At 45.7% G+C, this 19,854-nt stretch overlaps 1 protein-coding gene across 2 annotated transcripts in view; it reads left to right on the top strand.

Annotated features, from left to right (window-relative positions):
- The window catches only part of SRGAP2 (SLIT-ROBO Rho GTPase activating protein 2), a 225,494-nt gene that overhangs the window by 173,045 nt on the left and 32,595 nt on the right, over positions 1 to 19,854 (top strand). For both annotated transcript variants that reach the window (XM_021686556.2, XM_021686555.2), the window contains exons 10-13: positions 7,895 to 7,979; positions 10,713 to 10,740; positions 12,482 to 12,506; positions 19,009 to 19,069. In XM_021686556.2, the coding sequence (XP_021542231.1) occupies positions 7,895 to 7,979; positions 10,713 to 10,740; positions 12,482 to 12,506; positions 19,009 to 19,069 (199 nt within the window). The remainder of the gene's footprint in view (positions 1 to 7,894; positions 7,980 to 10,712; positions 10,741 to 12,481; positions 12,507 to 19,008; positions 19,070 to 19,854) is intronic.

The raw sequence follows: 19,854 nt of genomic DNA, 5'->3' as shown, positions 1-19,854 counted from the left end.
TAATTTTTGCTGATGGGAAATTATCTTTCATAATTATGACTAAAATTCAAAAGGACAGGTAATGTGCAGGGTCAGTGGTTTGCAGAGAATTCCAAAACACTGTATTTCCTTATCCATGTATCTCCCACTCTTCTGTTAGACAAACGGACCCAATTTTTTTTCAAGTTGTGTTAACAGTCCTCGGGAAGGTTGCTGACTGGTCTTTGGTGCTGCTTTTTAATAATTAAGTTATTCTGAGCTTGCCAAGTAGGATTCGTTGCCTGGACTAAAATTTATTTTCTCATCTTCTGACAACCAAGAAAGGAGAAATTAAATTTGCAGATGTGAGATGAAATATAGCTAGTGAATATGCATACTGATTCTGAATGAGAGGGATTAACTTGTTTTTCAGTCAAGAAACACAGTCTGCATGCAGTAAATTGAATTTTTCCTCCAACTGGAACAATTTGTTTAATTCTTCTTTGAACACTGCCCTTTCTCCATTAAGAACACTAGTGATTTGCTATCTTCCCTAAAAAAAGAAATCTGTTTTTTTTACTTAAGCTAAGAATTTTTCACATTTTTTTTTAATCCTGAAGAAGGCTGTTGAAAAGGAATGATTTAACAGTATTATTCTTTTAAAATAACTTTTTTCTTGTTATGTGAAGCAAAACATGCGTATGATATAAATTTAGAAACAAAAAGGAAAAAAATAAGAATCATCCACAATAGCACTACCTTGAGATAAGAGTGTTAATGTATTCCCTTCCTGTTTTTTTTTCTCTGCACACACAAACATCTATGTGAATATGTATTTAAAATGTATTACAAAAAGTGGGATATTGGCTGTGCATATTATTTTATAATTTGCTTTCGTTTAACAAGTGATAATATTTTTCCAGTTCATTTCATCATAACGTTAAGTATATTTATGAGTGAAACACTAAAATCTGCACAGAGAAATAACGGAATGATATTTTGGCCCCTTCATCCTTTTTTGTAAAATGTTTAGCACCCTGCCTGGTTTGTAGTCAGTGCTCAGTAAGTGCTGAAAATTTATTGTCACTACAGTCATAATTAACGTATTCATTAATCATTATTGAATTACTCATCGATAACTTATCAAGGATCTTCTATGTGCCAGGCACGATGCTAAAACTGGGAATGCCGGGAGTGTGGAGTGAAGCGGGGAATGATGGGATTAGGCATCTGAAGGGAGAACTTCCTTTTCCACTTTGTAAGTTTCTAATCATTACAGTAGGTTGATTTTTGCAATCAAAAAAACGAGTATGAAAAATTTTCGGTGCATACATGCACACGCACATGAATGGTGGCCAAGATGGGTGGAGTTGGTGAAACATCACATACAAAGTGACTTTCGTGCTTGACCTTGAGGGATGAGTGAACCAGGCAGTGAATCAAGTAGAGAATGGCATTCCTTGAGGAAAGAGCAATCTCTGCAAAGCATAAAGGCATGCGAAGCCCCGGCTAGACAGAACGAGGACTTCTTGTCTATCATGAGGGCTGTCTCGCCACCCCAAGCTTTCTTATCTCGGGAGGTTGTTGAACACTCTAGAGGCTTTTAATAATAGGATTGTTTGGCTGGTCTGTCTGCACTGCTTAGATATAACACTACTTAATGACCCAATCTCATTACATTGCAGAAGATTTCCATTTTTTATTAAATAAGAAATTTTGACATAAAAGTCTGTATTTGAGACCGTCAGAATTACTTTTTGGCTTTCAGTGAAGCAATGACCGTGTGTATGCAAGTTGACCTTTAGTAAGAGCAGGGATGACCATATTCAAACCGGTGACCTCTCAAATCCTGCCCACCCTTTCACCCCTAGCCCACTTCCTGTCTTTTATGGCTGGAGTGCTACTTATCAAAATTGTGTGCAAATTTCCATAGCCAACAGGAACGTTTTTTGTCTGGGCTTCTGTAGTATTCGATGTATAAGAGAATTCATCATGTTCGTGACTGGTGCTGGGAATGCATCACATAATTCATTTCATGATAAAAGGCCTTCTTGGGGGTGGTGAAACGGACATTTCAGAAAAGGGGAGCGTGCATATTAGCATGACTGCCTGTGCTTGCCAAACCATACGAAGCCCACAGAACTGCAGGTGTGCTTTTCCTGGTCTGTTGTCTCCACAGACGTCGCCCCTGGTTTTTTCTGTGTCCTTCAAAAACATCAGAGTACCGCATCCTGGAAGCTCCCTTCTCTTGGAAAGTTGGGAAGAGGTCCCTTACAATGGCTTTGACTTGTAGGGAGTGTGCCTAGCAACCCAGAGGACTGCTAGAAAGCTGTCTAGCCGTTCTCGGCTATCATCAGATTGACCTGCCCAGATGACATTGATACAAAGTGACTCTTGATTTTGGCTCAGCTCATGATCTTAGGGTGACGAGATCGGGCCCCTAGATGGGCTCTGTGCAGGGTGTGGAGAGTCCTTGGGATTCTCTCTCTCCCTCTGCACCACTGGCTGCCCTGCCCCGGCTCACACATGCTCTCTAAATAGGTAAATAAATAAAACTAAAATGCAGGTCACCTGGTCTCAGATCATTGGCTTTCTCCTCTCTTTTGCCCTAAGTGAGGCAATGTTTCCTGATCTCCTGGTGTTTGCATCACTTATCTTTTATAACACATGATCCAGCAGTGTCTACTTTTTATCCCATTGCTTTTTTTTAAACTGTGATTGTTAAAAAAAATAATTTTTTTTTTTAAAAGATGCAAAGAGTTCAAAAGAGCATACAGAATAAGTCATGCTTCCCCCCTTCTCTGACCCTCACTTCCTCTCCCCTCTACCAGGGATTGAAACCAGTTTCTTCTGTGTTCTTCCAGAGATATTCTATGTGTAGACAACCACCGACTTATCCTTTAATGCGATAGAATTACATTAGAAATATAATGAAATCAAATAAAGAGAAGTATAAATAGAAGTAGACCACTCATGCTATTCTTCACTTTGTTTTTTTCACTGAATTGTTTTCATATTAGTCCAAAGAGATCTGCCTCCTTTTTAAATTGCTGCACAGAATTCCGTCGTATGAATGGATGTACCATCATTTATTTAACCAATTCCCAGCTCGTGGGAAGTCATGCTCTTTTGTTTAGCCAAGGATTGTCAAAACCTTATAAGGCTGGCATTTCTCCTAAGTATTTCCCTGTATGGGGTTGGAGTATGGGGGAAGGAGTGAAGAAGGAGTTAAAGGTCATGGCTGATAAAATAAACTGCCTGAATCCTTGGGCGCAGAATTGGTAAGAACATAGGAGAGAAGATGGCACCTTGGCCATTGGGGCAGTGCCCTAGACCTAGATTTGGTGTGGTCCAAGATCTTTTTTTTATCTTGGTCTTTTCCTACAGGCACTCAGGAAACGTGTGCTAAGTAGGTACCTACTGAGCCCCTACCCTGTCAGTTAAAGAGGGAGATGGCTGCCTGTTGCAGGTCTGCTCTATCACATACTCTGTCTGACAGCCGTTTCCTGCTTTACAAATTGAGAAGAGGAGAGGAAGGTCAGTGTGCCTGGAGGTGGGGAAGCAACCACCCCAGAATGACGTTCGTTTGTCTCTGTGCATGGGGCTGGCTAGACATGGCTCCCTCCTCCCACCCGCCGCACCCCTTTGTAGCCTTCAGTTCATACAGATTAAATCCAAGGCATAGGGGCGCCTGGGTGGCTCAGACAGTTAAGCATCTGCCTTCGGCTCAGGTCATGATCCCGGGGTCCTGGGATCAAATCCCACTTCGGGCTCCTTGCTCAGCAGGGAGTCTGCTTCTCCGTCTCTTCCCTGCTCGTGCTCTCTGTTTCTCAAAGAAATAAATAATATTTAAAAAAAAAATCCAAGGCATAAACAAGGTCCATGAGTTTTACACTGCCATGGTATTAAAGGGAAGAGGTATTTTAAATTAAATTGGAAAAGCATTCTTGTTGCCTTACTTTTTTTTTTTTTAAAGGCCAGAAACCTGTTTTGATTCAGTTGTCTTATATATTAGCACAAAGCAAAGAGGTTTAGGGAAGTTGTGTTTTTAGGTTTTTTAGGTTATCTGAGTGGGTGATTCAGGTACAAGGAATATTCTTGACTACCTGCTCATTGGCTGGACTGCATGCTATAATCATGGTCATGCTCATTATCCTGTTTCATCTGCTAACAACCTTGGGAAAAAGACATTATTATCCCTGTTTTTCAGAGGGGGTAAGTGACTTGCCCAAGGTAAGCGATAGGACTACAGTAGCTCAACTAAGACTCTTTCATTTTGCTGCAACAGAAATGTCTGTCAGGGACAAGGACCCTGAGAGAAAAATGTAACATTAATACTTTTCAATAAATAAAATTCATTGCCAACAGTTAATAACCAGTTAGGAATTATTAAGAAATAAATTAATGAGATCATAAAAATGGAATTGAAGGCTCACAGTGGCAAACAAAACAAGACCACCCCATAGACTCTTTGCCTCCCTTCCTACTTTTTTTTTTTTTAGGATTTTTATTTATTTATTTGACAGAGAAAGACAGCGAGAGAGGGAACACAAGCAGGGGGAGTGGGAGAGGGAGAAGCAGGCTTTCCGCTGAGCAGGGAGCCCGATGCGGGGATCCCAGGATCCTGGGATCATGGGATCATGACCTGAGCCAGGATCCTGGGATCATGGGATCCTGGGATCATGACCTGAGCCGAAGGCAGATGCTTAATGACTGAGCCCCCCACGCGCCCCCTCCCTTACTACTTTTTGAAGAAATTCTCAGTTTTCATAATATTGAGTGTAAAATGTGGAGGTAGGGGAATGGCTCTGGTCAGACTGTGTATTAGGAACTTGGTTTTTTAGTTTGGTGATCTAAAATAGAATCCTGCCCTTTCTCTTCTCCCCCGATGACAACTCAAGGTTGGTGACTTTACTTTTGGATGTTTGGGAGGGGAGCAAGGTGCAGGGAAAGGAGTGAAAGAAATGAATTATCTGTATCAGAACATGCTTTAAATGAGGAAAGTGACCCTTAATTGACCAAGGCAGGGATTTGGAGATAACACATAAACTGTTCTTTTCATGGCCGGCTGGGCTCCACAAGTCATCAGAAAGCCACTTAAGCCTTCCTTCCCTTCAGCTGCCTCTGCTCCTTTCTCTGTGTGTCCCATCAGCATCTGAAGTCTTCTGCCAGTAAAGGCCAGGTCGTTTCTCCCAGCTTCTGTCTCATACATACCAGGGCTGACTAACAGGCGGGAGAGGGAGGTGACAACGTGCCCAGGAACTCTGGGATGGCTTTTTCCTCCCACCCCCAGCTTCCCTAGATGGAAAACTTCCAACCATTGTTTCCACTGTTAGGGATGCAGGTCAACCTCGACATAGTTTTTGATCCTTCAGGATTTCATGGAACCCGAAAAGGTGATCCATCATATGTCTTTATCAGATTGTTACTTATTTTAATGGTTCACCAAGTGACAGCCAGAGTTAACTTGTGAACTGTGATATGAATGAAAAGGTGATTTCCGGAATCACAAGTAGAAACATGAGTGAGAGGAAGGAATTTGCATCCATTTCCTTTGAGAATTTTGGCTGTTTTCTGAGGAGGCTGGTCTGGTCTTAAGGGTTAGAGTTTTTTGGTGAGGTTTTTTTTTTCCTCGTTAGGAAACCTTTAGAGTCTTTTGGGACAACCTTCCGAAGAGGGGCCTTTGAGGGGTCAGATGTTAGCAGTAGATGTTTCCTGCAGGTTTTTCACCTCTGGGCCCTGCAGTGCTGTTCCCAGCCCACAATTAGGCATTGGTTGGGGATTAGGCATCACCCAGGGAAGACTGACAGCAGGTGAGCGGGCAGCTGGAGCAGATGGAAAGGGGAGGGTGACAAGGGAGCCTGTTGTCATGCAGATGTTCTCATGCAGAGGCTCAAAGGAGCAGAGGGAACAGGTCAGGACTAAAGCAACAGAAATGATTTGGCATAGGGTTTGTTTTTGTTTGCTTTAGACTTAATGGAGAGAGTAGGGGTACACTGGGGGGCTTGGATTGTGACCACCGAGGAAGGTTCTGTCAGAGGAGAGTGAGGCTGTTCATTTCTTTACTCATTCCTCAAGCATGTCTGCTGGGCAGGGTACTAAGCATCAGGGATGCAAAGAATAATGACTCTGACCTTAGGGAAGAGGCAGTCTGGAGAGAAAGACACACGACTCAAACCGTCTGTGCCAGGGCTGTGTGAAATTTGCAGAGGGACACGCAGAGGCATCTGGGGGAGCATGGGAAGGCCAGGATGTGCATCCCAGAGAAAGCAGATTTTTTCTTCGTTTTTACATGAGAGAGAGAGAGAAGAAATACACACTCTTGGTTAAAAGTTTACACTGTGCAGAAAGGTACAGACTAAAAGTAACTCACATTTTTTCACGCTTTTTTTTCTGCCTTCATCCTAAGTGGTAATAGCCATAAAATTAGAGGCTTGATGTATAATTATACTTTTTGCTTAATACATCGAAAGAAGGACAGAAGTATCACAATTTAAAATGTTTTATCCACTTTCCCTCATCCACTGTGTCAGTGAGTCACAGATCATACCCAGGGAAACACTGCCGATTTGCCTCTGAGTTTAGATGTGGGCAGATGACCCCCGACCCAGCAGATGAACCATTGCAGCAGGAGACAACCAAGGCAAATGGTGGTCCCCATGAACGGCTGCGGGGTATTGTAGAAAGACACCAGGTTAAGGCTCCAAAGGCCTGGCACTCCCACTTCCTAGCTGGCAGCGATCTGCAGTTCAGCCCCCTCTCCCAAGATCGTCTTCTCATCTGTAACAAGCAACCAGTGATGTCTTCCCTAATGTGCTCTGCAGAGTTACTGTGCAAGTCACGTGCACAATATGTGCTAAGGGCCTCTGAAAACTCTTGAATTGCCCCGAGTATATAAACAGTTGATACCCTGAAGTTTTGTTCTGCTTCTCTCTCTGCCGTGCACCCTAATGGATGGAGCGTGCCATCATGATGGTTGAGCGCACGCACCAAATTGTCAAACGACCTATGTCCGGATACTGACTCCACCGCTCACTCACTGTTTGACCTTGAGCAACCTGTTTAATCTCCCCCAATCTTGGTGCCCTCATCCGTAAAATGGGGACAGTGATAATCAGAGTTCGTAGGGTTGTTTTGAAGATTTGATGAATTGTCCAGGGAAATCGGGCCTCTCCCTGGGCAGGCAAGGGTTGAGAGAGGTCAGATCAGAAAAGGCAAAGCACTGCAATCGTATTTTGACTGGTAGAACAGATGGGAGCACATTTCCATAACCTCATCTTGTGTTGAGAACTGCCATTATGTTGAGCGGTTGTACATGCAGGTGGGGGACAGCAGCCCCTCTCTCTGAAAGCTCAGAAATCCAAAGCTCTCCACCAAGACTCCCGGCAGAAGAGAGGAAGGAGCTGATTAAGAGACGGCTCAGATGAAGATGCTGTGCATGCTCTGTTGCAGCTTAGGCAGGGGCTGAGTCTGCCGTTGGCCTTGCTCCTGATGTGTTGGAATACACCCTGGGGAGGGGCCAGGGTGCAGCTGGATGTCAGTGGAGGTGACAAGTGGCAGGTGTGTGTCCTCACACCAAGAGGATCTGGGCTCCATCAGTCCATCCACTCCACCCCTGCCCCCCTGTTCTTCTTCAGTGGAACTGAAAGAGATGGATGAGGGGCTCTAAGAGACAGTTGCGTGCACTAGCCAATGTGGAGCTAGCTCCCAGGAGAACACAGAGCAGCCTACTCATCCACCACGGAAATCAGCAGCTGTCCAGATGCTCAGGGCCCAAGTAGAAATAAAGAAAAAAAAAGGCACCTAGTAGAAATTGGGTCAGAAACCAAATGCCCTCTTATAAAAAGGGAATTGTACAGCTGAGCATCTGTGATTTTTTTTCTTCTTCTGCTTCTTCTTCAGGAGTCTGATTGCTCTTTCTCTTCCTCCCTTACAGAAAATGAAGGAGTACCTGGAAGGCAGGAACCTCATCACCAAGCTACAAGCCAAGCATGACCTTCTCCAGAAAACCCTGGGAGAAAGTGAGTGTCGGCATTCTGCTGGAGGTTTGGCAGTGAGGGGAAGGCCAAGCCCTGACCTACATGGCTGAGCCTCCATCCTGAGCCCCATGGGCCTGATCTTGTTATATGAATGCATTTCTTTTCCTAGCCTGTTTGATGTGAAGCTCACCGCCCCAAATGACTGTTTGAGTAATGGGAGAAGGCCAATGCTTAATGAAGCGCTAATGTGCATCATCTATTTGTTTAAATGGAGTGAGGCTGCTCTCCACCCTGTCCCCCTTCTCTGCCATGACTGGGATAAAGGAGCCGATGGATCCCTTACTCTCCAGACACTTTGTTAAAACTCTCAGCTCCTCTGAGGCGGGACGGAGGTAGTAGCCAGCAGGCAGGGCCAGCGAGCCGAGATAGCAGCAGGTCTGAGGAGAGGAGCGGCTTCTCAGAGGCAGGCCTGACCCACAGACTGCTGCTTCCTGTAGCATCAGGTTAAAGCATCGCTTTCTTTCTGTTTCGGAGCGTCCTGACGCTCAGTGGCAGCTCTCTCTGCCGTGGCCATGCTGAGGCCATGGTACTGAATGGCCTATCTCGTCCATGAATCAGGGATGATTTTAACCAGACCCTGGAAAGTAGCAAAGCAGAGAACTGGACTGGCACTCTGGACTTTCTCTTCTCAGCTGTCAAACAGAAGGCGAAGGTTGAAAGAGAAGCTTCCCTGGGGTTTTGGGCACCCTGCCCGGGTCCTGCCTAGCTCTCAGCATCCTGTGATTAATGGGATTCCCAGGTTGGGGATGCCTCTGAATGCCTGGCCCCGCCTCCCTGCCCTGCTCATCTCTTCACTCCAAGATGGGGCCAGGAGGCCACAGGCAGTATATGGTAACACTGGTGAAAGGCAAACCTGCAGAGAAGGCTCACATTTTAAAACAAACTCTTGAGCGCTTTTCAGACGAACTGCAGAGTGTAGAAAAGCATGGGGGTACTTGTTGGCTCATTGGCGTCAGGAATGAGAGCCACACTTTTCATACCAGAGCCTCCCACCCGCTCGTCCCATCCCATGCTCTTCCTGCGCTGGATGGTTCCCCCAGATGCTGAATTCTTTTTATCTATGATATCTTTGATCTTGTGATTGTAAAGGCATTTTCTTTTATGTGAAGAATGCCTGTTAGGTAACTTCTGTTCTCTTTCCTCCCCGCCACCCAAGAGACTCAGGCTGAACAGGTTTGGGCATTGAGAGCCCAGCTTTGCTTATAGAAAATCTTTACTCTTGGGTTATCAGATCGCTTCATAGGGAATCAGAGGAAAGAAAGCCCAGAACTATTTGAAGCAAGTTATAACCATGATTTTTTCTTTTTTCTAAAATAATATAAGCATAGCCCATAAGTGAGATGGGGAGCAGAGCCTTGGGAGTATGTATGTCTGTGTGTGTGTGTGTGTGTGTGTGTGAGTGTGAATGGGTTTGCACACACACAAACATGTACCAGATTTGCTACTATGGAGGGGCAAAGGTTGGTGACCATTCATTAGTGCTGCAAATTGCCTTCATCTAAAGATGACAAGTTCTAGCAATAAGGAAAGAAATAGCTGCAGATCTTGCTGTGTGCAAGTCATCATGTCCCTGCCTCCTGAATGTATTTATCACCATAATGCAAGAGCCCCTTATTCTTGCCACAGAGGGATAATTGATGTGTATGAATATTCCAGAATGGAAATGGGACAGATGTTGAAAATAATGGCTCAGAATAATATTTTTGCAGATGAAAGCTGAGCCTTTAGTAATGAGAGGCTGTTAGGAGAGGGGGAGGATGTTGCTCAGGATGAGCTGAAGTGTAATCAACAATTAGCAACCTTTAAAGGCAAGGAAAAAGCCCTGCCCTCCCCCGGTCCTTGGAGTTGTTTTTCCAGGAGCTTGGATGAGGCCTGTGGGGGATGATCTCGTCCCCAGCTCAGCACCTGCTTGCGTTGCCCCTGGTTTATCTAATACAGACCATGCTTGGTTAACTGTGGATCCAAAGAAAACAAATAGATCACATCATGGCCGATGTACACATGCATATGTATTTTTTTAGAAACATAAGAATTCTTAGGAACTTTAAGATTTTTCATTTTTTAAAACTGGCTGTGACCCATTAAACTTAATATTAGGGCCTGCTATTGGATTGAGAACCACAGTTTGATAGCAATTAAATCTCATTTCTCCCTTGTCACCCCAGCCCAACCTAAGAGAATTTCATAGGAATCTAAAACTAGAATGTCCTTATCTTCTCCCTCTTCCCTGCAAACAATTCTTGCTTCCTTCTTCCCCTGCCGCCCTTACCGTGTGTGTGTGTGTGTGTGTGTGTGTGTGTGTTTTCATTACTCTGGAGCAAACAAGCTCATCCCTCCCTCCCTCCCTCACCACACACACACCCACATACACAGAAGAGAAGCTGGATTTCACCTCTGGGAAGGCTTCTGGTACTTTGTTCTCTAAAGCATGACCCGCCTTGCTATTGTTCCCCTAAAGCCACCCCTGTTTTCCCTTTGGGAAGCAGGGTCGGCACACCTAAGCTTTAGGGACATACAGGTAGCCCTGGGAACAAGCATTAGAAACAGCACCTGCCCAGGAAGAGGCTCTGGGCATTTCTCTTCTTTTTCGCTAGCGCCGTGATGCTAGCGGCTTTCTAGGGAGACGGGAGGGCATTTCAGGTAACCCCTGGGAATAACCCTTTCTCTCCCACCCTTCTGCTTCCACATGAGCTTTTTGCCTTGTCTTTCCAACAGGTCAGCGGACAGATTGCAGTCTGGCCAGGTAGGTGTGGCCCGGGACAGCCCTGGGAAGGGATGAAGAGAGGCCCGTGGGGTAGAGCAGTCCCTGGCTGGGAAAGAGCCGAGGAGTTGAAGCGTGAAGGCCTTGGGTGACTGCAAAGGAGGGGACTAGGGCAGGGGTTGCTTCCTTCCCTTTACTTAGCCGAACCCATCTATCCTCAGATGGAAATGGGGTCTTCTGTGACTTGGGGAGAGAGCTGAGCAGAACGGGATGAAGGGAGTTATCATTTGCAGAAGTAATTTCAGAGACTCCCCAAAGCCATTGGGTTTGCAAGGAAAAGAAGTGTTCGACTCTGGAGGATCCTGGTAACCTACCCTTAGCTGCTAGACTTTAGCACGTGGTTTTGGGGAAGTCTGACCCAGAGAAGGAAGATCAGAAGGTAGCATTTGATCTGAGATTTTCTGCATGGAAAGATGACAGCCCCTCATTAGGGACTGTTGCTGGATAATGAAATACTACATTGCACTGGCTTGCCAAACAACGTTGGTAGAAATCCTTGCCTGATGTACAAGTATGCAACCCTCCCAGTCTTTCCCCACCGTCCCCTCCCTCCCCGACCCCAGCCAAATATTTTCCCTCCCAGTCATGTAGCTGCTATGAGAACACTCGTGAGCTGGCGGAGAGCAAGGCATTCATCCAGCCAACAGTTCTCAGATGCCTAAAAATGTGCTGATTTAACTGGGGAAAGAGCTTTAATGGGCTGGACTCCTTGGAGACCCTGGGTTAGCCCATTATATCAACCACTTCTATCTGCCAACACACACAATAATCATGAGGCCATTTACAATTATAGGCTCATTATTTAGAAATAGCTTCATTTGGCTTTCATCGTTTTATCATTGTGGATTACAGTAAAGATCCCGTTAATATACCAGTCTTGTTGACTGGAGGGAACCAGGATAATGGAATTCCGTGGCATATATATCTTCTTGGTGATAGAGTCTTCCTGTAAGTTCACCTGAAGTCCCATATCTGTGGAAGGCTCTATGGGAGTGAAAAAAAGCTAAGTTGAATTCCCTTATGCTGTGTGACCTTGGGCTGCTCTTTTCCCTCCTTCGAACTCCAGTTTCCTCACCTATAAGACAAGAAAGAGCATTCTACTAGATCTGAGGAGCTCTAGGATTCCAGAGAGGTTCCTCGGGAGCGGCCTGGTGGAAGGGGCAGAGGGAGCCCGGCAGCCAGGCTCTGGGCCTTCATGTCACCAAACGCGGGGGAGCGCTGCTCTCCTTGCTTGGGGGATTGTGTCTAAGTCCGAGTCCCTTGGAGAAGAGGCGTCTGAGCTTGCAAGGCATTCACCTGAAGGACTGCCATGGTTCCTTCCAGTCTGGCTGCTCTGTCCTCTAAACTCTAGGAAAATTGCTCCCGAAGGATCTCCAAGAGAAAGAAAACTGTAGCTTCCTTTAGCGTTTCCTTGTGTCTCCTGCAAACAGAGATGATCTTATTGTCTAACGCAGATACATTTTACTGCACGTTGAACCAGTTCCTTCCTACTCTAGTTTTGAATGGTTGCAGATAGTAAGTACAGAGACCTCTGTGCTCTGAAAGAGCTTCATTGGGCTTTATTCGGAAAGTAACTTAGCAAGTCTCTTAGCTGGTTCTGGGACTGAGCTGAATAATGCATCTTGCTTCATTAACTAACACACAGATTGTTTTTAATCCCATTTTCTCTTTTTTCTCCCTGGTGCCGGTTCGGTTCTCTCTGATTTGGCGGGGTCAACTGCAGGCGTAGCTCAACCGTGAGGAAGCAGGTAAGGGCCCAGCAAGAGCCAGTCTGGTCGTGTGTGATGATCACATCCCACGGATGGAACCCTACTGTGGGCAGGACAGACACTTTCCTGACTTCCTGCCTGCGTTCGGGAGATACCATTCAGTCAGAGTACGTTTCATATTATATTGACTTCATTGATTGAGCTGGTTCAGCTGGAGTCTTTCTGACTTACTCCTCCCTCTCTAGTCGTGCACCCTCTTCCTTGCTGGAGATTTGGTTTGACTTAGCAGATTGTGCCAGACATGCCCGTGGTGTCACTTCTCTAGGAAACCATGAAGGGGGCCTCACATTTTATACATAAGCTCCAAATGTGAGTAACTCGCAGCAGCCAGTGACCTAGACTAGACTGCTGTAGGTTTGCAGATTTTTTTTTTTTCCTGGTGTTGTGGTCATCCTAGATGCATTTCTTAGACATGCTGAAAATGCGAGATAAATCTGACCTGAGAATGATTGGCAAATTGATGTTCAACTCTGTGCTTGCATGATCGTTAGTGTTGTATTAAAATCTGACGCTGGTCAGCCAGCTCTCCTTACCCATCTGAGGGCAGGATCTTAGAAGGCAGGGGCTGGGTAATGCACATCAATGGATAATCTAAATAGTACTTGTCCTTGTGTAAAAAAAAAAATTCATTTAAGTGTTTTTTGCAGTAGCAAATTTGACTTCCTCATTATACCTTATCGCAAATACTGAAATGATTTTGTGTCCCCTAAGCTCATACGAGCTATATGTAGCAGCAGTTAGCAGGGAGGAGGTGGGGAGAGCTCCAAAATGTCTTGTGTCTACTCAGAGGAAAACTGATGCAGGCTTTAAAAGATCATTTTGGGTAATTCACAGTGGCTGTAGCCACAGAGAGATAATCGAATGTAGAGGGCATATGGTTTCTGTTGTGTCAGCAGCCCCAACAGGGTCTTCAGCCCATGTGACTGCCTCAGCTAGCTGGGCCATCCAGCTGGGATACTCGGATGACATAGCTCTCACTTGTCCTAGCTTTGCTGTCACTATTTTTCCCCCCTTCTCTGCTTCAGATCTCATTATAGTGATATAATTATACATTTTTAACTTTGTAATTAAATACAATTAAATATAAATATAATAAGGTATAATTATACATTTTTTTAATTTATAAAGATTTCATCGCATCTTTCCTTCCTCTGGTTCCTCTATTTCTTTCTTCTGCCCCTTCTCCCATAATTTCATCTAAAACTAGAGAAGAATGGGGGTGCCAGGGTGGCTCAGTTGGCTAAGCATCTGACTCTTGGTTTCGGCTCAGGTCATGATCTCAGGGTCATGAGATCGAGCACCACGTTGGGGTCCATTCTCAGCATGGAGTCTGCTTGAGATCCTCTCCCTTATCCTCTTCTCCCCCTTCCCTGCTTGTACTCACTCTCTCTCTCTCTCTCAAATAAATAAATAAATAAAATCTTAAAAAAAAAAAAAGGAAAAACTAGAGAAGAATGGAGTGCCTCCCAGGGATAACCTATTGCATTTAAAATTAAAAGGTGGGGGGGGGCACGCCTGGGTGACTCAAGTCAGTTGAGTGCCCGACTCTTGGTTTCAGCTCAGGTCACGATCTCAGGGTTGTGGGATTGAGCCCTGCGTCCGGCTCCACGCTCAGCAGGGAGTCTGCTTGGGATTCTCTCTCCCTCTCCCTCTGCCCCTCCTCCCCACTTGCACACATGCTGGCGTCCACTCTGTCTCTCTTTCTCTGAAATAAATAAATCTTCAAAAAAATAAAATTAATAGTTGGATATCTTATAAAGAGGGAGCCAGCTTTTTTCCCTTCAACACTAAGAACAGGGTTGAACGTAACATTTGTTCATTTCAGTTCTGGGGCTGAAACTGGGCCTCCTGCATCTAGTTGGAACAGAGGTACGATGTGTGAGGGCCTCAGAGCCTGCACTGTGGCCGCAGATGTGCGGGAGAGCACGGGTTGGCGGGCAGTGGGCGGCCCTGGCTGGGCTCACTGTCAGAGGGGAGCAGCGCCCACCTGCTGTGCATCGTGCTGCTTCTCTGCGGTCATAGGCAGAGCACATGTGCCTGGTGCTAAATGTGCACAAGAGCTCCCGGATACACCCAAAACTCAATCAAATAAAGACCTTGTTTCTCATTCTGCTGCCCCAGTTTCTCTCCAGCAGTTCAGCCCCAATGGTGGATCAGTAAAAGAGTTTTTCTACACGAGGCAGGCAGGTAAATAGTCATTTGGAAGATGAGTAGTCTTGTATAAGGATATAAATAATTGTTTGGTTTTTTAATGGCAAGTCAGCCAAACAAGACGAAGAATCTGGTAGCTTTTGTTTTTGAGGGTCCCTAGTGGGTTCCAGTCATTTTTGACCCTAGTAAAGCCTAGGTTCAAACCACCCCAACCTTTTCTGCCTCAACTGCTGCTTCCAGGCTTTCCCTGCTACCCTCAAGCCCAGCATTTTCTCTTTCCCATCACTTGTGTCTCTTCTTTGTTTGTCGTCTTTCTCCATTCCTCTCAAGGTAGGTGCGCTCCCAAGGTTTGATGCCCTTTGGACTTTTCTCCATAGTCTTTCCCTTTTCACTCCATTCCCTTAGATGAACCTTTCTCTCCTTCCCCAAGTGTCCCTTGTTCTGAGTCTTTGGATCGAATTTCGAACTGATTGGCTGGACATCAGTTTGACAGTTGAGATAACGCCTCCTCCCCTGAGCATCAGTCTCCTCACCTCTCCCCGCCCCCCCCATTCTAACTTCCTTAGCACATCCCCTAACTTCTCTATTTCTCCTAATGGGGGGCCTCTATTGTTCACAGTCCCGAAGCCCCGAGTGTTATCTTTGACGCCTCTTTCTTTCCCATCACCCACATCGAATCAGTCGTGTAGACTTGTATTTTCTCCCTTGGTAAAAACGGAAATCTAACAAATGTAACAGAGATCAGTACTCAGCAAAAATCCTAACTCTGTCACTCATGAGAAATTATGCCAAACAATAGCTTATTTAGGCACCATCTGGCCACCTTCCTGATTGTTTTCTCCTGCAAATCACAGGATCCCTGCTTTACTCTCTTTTCCAAGTTATGCCTGCTACCTTTCTCCCTCTGCTTTTGGTTTAAAGGTCCCGTAATCTAATCAAATGGAGATTTGGCCCAGTTGTCCTTAAAGGCCCCTTCCAACCCTAGGATTATACCTCCAAAAATATTGCAGACTGAAGAATTAAACGGATACAGATTCTCACGTTGGAGAAGAGAAGGAGAGAGGAAGAAAGAGAGAGACAGACACTGAGTAAGAATACACACGGACACTACTCAGTCATCTGTATGCAAAATCAGTGGCGAAGTGAGGGTCTTTGGGGCCCCCTAGGAGTGCATAGGCACATCCTGGGGAAATGAATTCAGTTAGAGCTCAGAAATATTAGAAGGAGAGGGGTGGGCGGTAGGAGGGTCTGAGGCCTTCATGACATTGTCCAGTTTTTGGTCCCTCGAGACTCTGTCTTGGACTCCACTGAAGCAGTGGAGAGTAGGAAGATACTATTGTGCGGTAGGGCAGGTCTCTGGCCCACTCTTGTCTGCCACGGATTATCCCTGTGGGCTACTTGTGATGCCCCACTGGTAACCATGAACGTGCAGGTTGATGTCTTGCTTTCTGCAACCCTGCATGCTTCCCTTTAACTGTTGTTGATACTCCATTTTCTGCAAGTCTAGGCAGCCCTTGGCAGTCCCATAATTTGTTGAAGCCAGTAACCTGTGAGCTTCCCAGCCTACCTCTCTCTGGGTCTTTAAATACAAATCTGGGGCCAGAAAACATTTACAAACCCTCATATCACTAACCTCATTATCACTGCAACTACCCTTTGTAAATGAAAACTGTAATAATGGGGCGCTGGGGTGGGACAGTCGGTTAAGCATCTGCCTTGAGCTCAGGTCATGATCCCAGGGTCCTGGGATTGAGCCCCACATCGGGCTCCCTGCTCAGTGAGGAGTCTGCTTGTCCCTCTCCCTCTGCCCCTCTCCTCAAGTCGTGCTCTCTTTCTATCTCAAATAAATAAAATCTTTTTAAAAAAAAAAAAACTGCAGTAACAATGTTTGTAAACATAAAAAGACTTCCAAAAAATGAAGATTTGTTTATTTATTTTTTTATATTTTATTTATTTTTAATGGTGGAACCCAGTTTCTTCATTAGAGACCAAGATTCTTCCTCTAAGATCGCCCTGGGCTGACTGGCAGAGGTCAGGGATGGCAGCAAGAGGGCAGACACTGGCTGCTATAGCTGGAAAGCTGGAGGAAGCAGATGCGTTTGGGGGTCACGACGATGAGCATTTGGGTCCCTGAGACCTTCCCAACCCCAGCGCTACCTTGGCATACTCACTCCTTCCTTTGGCGGCATCCCGCATTCCCAGTAAGCTTGGGAGCGAGAGGCCAGGCCACACTTCTTGCAGCCTGACTTCTTCATGAGATCCAGCTGCTTCCCTGATTGTGGCCAAACCCCAGGGCCACAGGTGAAAACTTGAGGACATAGGCAAACCTGTGAAAGGGGCAGAAGCCACAGGACCCATGCCGCTTGAGAACCAGTCTCTGTCCTGAACTTCTTATTTATTTTTTTTTTTTTAAAGATTTATTTTGGGGGGCACCTGGGTGGCTCAGTCAGTTAAGTGTCCTACTCTGGACTCTGGCTGGGCGTGAAGCCTGCTTACGATTCTCTCTCCCTCCCCCTCTAAAAACAATAATAAAATAAAAAATAAAATAAATAAAGCTTTTATTTTTAAAGTAATCTCTGTACCCAATGTGGGGCTCAAACCCACAACCCCAGGATCAAGAGTCGCACTCTTCACCAACTGAACCATCCAGGCGCCCCTGTCCTGAACTTCTACAGCCCTTTCTAGCTAGGTTTAGGGCCCTTTGTTTGATGCCTTTCTTCCCCATAGCTGAATTATTTTGTGTTTAGCTGCATTATAAAGCCCTACTGGTTTTTAGTAATGCTTGGTGTGCATACCGGCTAATGTTTGCTGAGCTCCTGGGATGCAGGCTGGGAATGCATAGCTGGCAGTGTTTGCTGAGCTCCTGGGATATAGGCTGGGTGGCAGTGAGATGTGCAGTCTCAGAGGGCGACTGCCTGGGTTTGATCCTGGCCCTGCTACTTACCGACTCTGTCACTATTAGCAGCTGTTTCACCTTGCTAAGCCTTCGTCCCCTCATTTGTCAAATGAGAATAACAGTGCACACCCCATTGGGCTGTTACCAGGACCGATCCATGACCCACCACCTCTAGAAATGCCTCTGTAAATGGTAAACACTAATGTTCATGTGCCAGGAGGAAATGCTACTCTCCTCACCACCCACCCCCTTCCTGATTTGCAGACATCAAATTGAGGCCCAAAGAAGTTAAGTAAATGGCGGGATATATAGCAAAATGGCAGAGCGAAGATTGATATCTGGGAGGCCTGCTTCTTAGTTTAGTACCAATTAGTTTCCACTATTTCTAAGAACTGGGTTTTTTCTTTTTACCTTTTACGCCAAGTAAACCCCCTTTCTGATGCTCCCCTTGGTTCATTCTGCTATCCTCAACTGATATTAATTGAGCACCTACCTTGTGAGAGTATCATGGCCAGCTGTGGAGAGCCAAAAGTTGACAGGATCTGCCCTGTGGAGCATGACCTATTATAGTGGTGGCAGATGCAAACAAGATATTCATACCCACACAATTAAGTCACAGTCATGGTTATGAGAGCCAAGCACAAGGTGCTGAGATCCTGTAGACAGGGGCCCTGATCTCATCTGGGGAATCTGGAAAAGCATTCCTAAGAAAGTGATACTTGCACTGAGACCCTAAGGGTGGGATTCCAGGGTGAGGAGAGCATTCTGGAAGCAGGAGCAGCTCATACAAAGCCATGGACAAAGAACTGATCTAAGGAATGGAAAGAAAGCCAATGTGGCTGAAACAGAGAGACTGGAGGAAGAGCAGGAGGAGATGAAGCTGGAGGCAAAGCAGGACCCTGGACACGTAGGGCTGTGTAAAGACACTATCAAGAAGTCTTTGAAAGAAGTTGGCCTAGAAAGTGAACGATGGGCTATGCGCCCTTTCAAAAGATCACCCAGCCACTGTATGAAGGAAGGATAATGTGGTTTGGAGGACAAGGATGGGAATTGAGATACTGATGTACGGGCCGGGTTGGAAGCAGTAGAGATGGAGAGAAGTAAATGGATTTGAGAGGTATTTCGGAGGCCGACTTGACAGAACGTATTGATTGATTGATTGATTGATTTTGGGGTGGCCGAGGGTGGGAAGCTGATTTGGGATAAAAGATGATCAGTTGCATTTAGGACATGCTGAATTTAAGGCATCCATGTGGCATTCCAAGTAGGCGGTTGTGTACGTGCTCTGGAGCTTGGAGGACAGGCCCGATGCTTCTGTGAGGACCGGCCACTGATCCAGCCGAGACAAGTCCCGCCCGGTCTGGCCCATTTTCTCTGACTCTGGGCTATGTCTGTTTAAAGACTCTGATGTTATGTTTCTCTTCGGCTTTTCAGGATTCCAGCCAGGCAATTCCTCTGGTGGTAGAAAGCTGTATCCGGTTTATCAGCAGACACGGTAAGCAGGATTACAGCCTTGCCCATATTTGTGCAAAGTGGGAAAGAACTTCCAGGAATTCTTTGTAGAGTAAGAATAGAGATTGACTTTTCATCCTGACATTCTCAGAAATGGAATAAAAGTCTTATTTGTTCACGTAATGTTTGCTACCTCAGAATGGTCACAGCTAGACACCTAGAGAAAGGCATCGTATGTTTTGACCCCAAAGGCCTCAGCCACTTACCACGCTCCCTTTTCTAGCCCGAGAGCAAGGTTTAAATTATAGCCGTGATGTGAGTAAGTACAGCTGGTATGATGTGATGGTAGTTTCGCCATTACTCACTGTCTTTGCACGTGTCGGAGTCTCCTGCCACACAGCCTGAATCCTTATGTCACACTGGCTTTCTGCATTAGACTGTTTTGAGAACAACTCCTTTTGTGATGTTGCACTGATTCCTAATAACATTCAGTTTTTCTTCTGGTTTGGTCTCACTGGATACAACATCAGCTGGAGCGCAGTGAGTAGTCGTTGGTCTTCACGTTGTAGCCAACATTTGAGAGTTTTCGGGGGCTGGCTCCTCCTCAGCCTGAGTCGGATCGCAGTATCTGCTGCCTGGATGAAGCTGGATCTCATAAACTCCATGCCTCACCAGCTCCCAGGCTGCTTGGACAAAATCTAGGGATGGAGATGAATTGCCAGAGACTCAAGCTTCTAAGTATAAGACATTTAGAAAGCACAGATATCTGAGCAAGCACCATGAAGATTTCTAGGAACTGGACATCAGAAATTGTTTTTAGTTGCTGTC

This window comes from Neomonachus schauinslandi, chromosome 6 (assembly GCF_002201575.2).
Source record: "Neomonachus schauinslandi chromosome 6, ASM220157v2, whole genome shotgun sequence".
Taxonomy (NCBI): Eukaryota; Metazoa; Chordata; class Mammalia; order Carnivora; family Phocidae; genus Neomonachus; species Neomonachus schauinslandi.
Note: the sequence above shows the minus strand (reverse complement) of the source record. Positions and strands in the feature narration are given on the sequence as shown.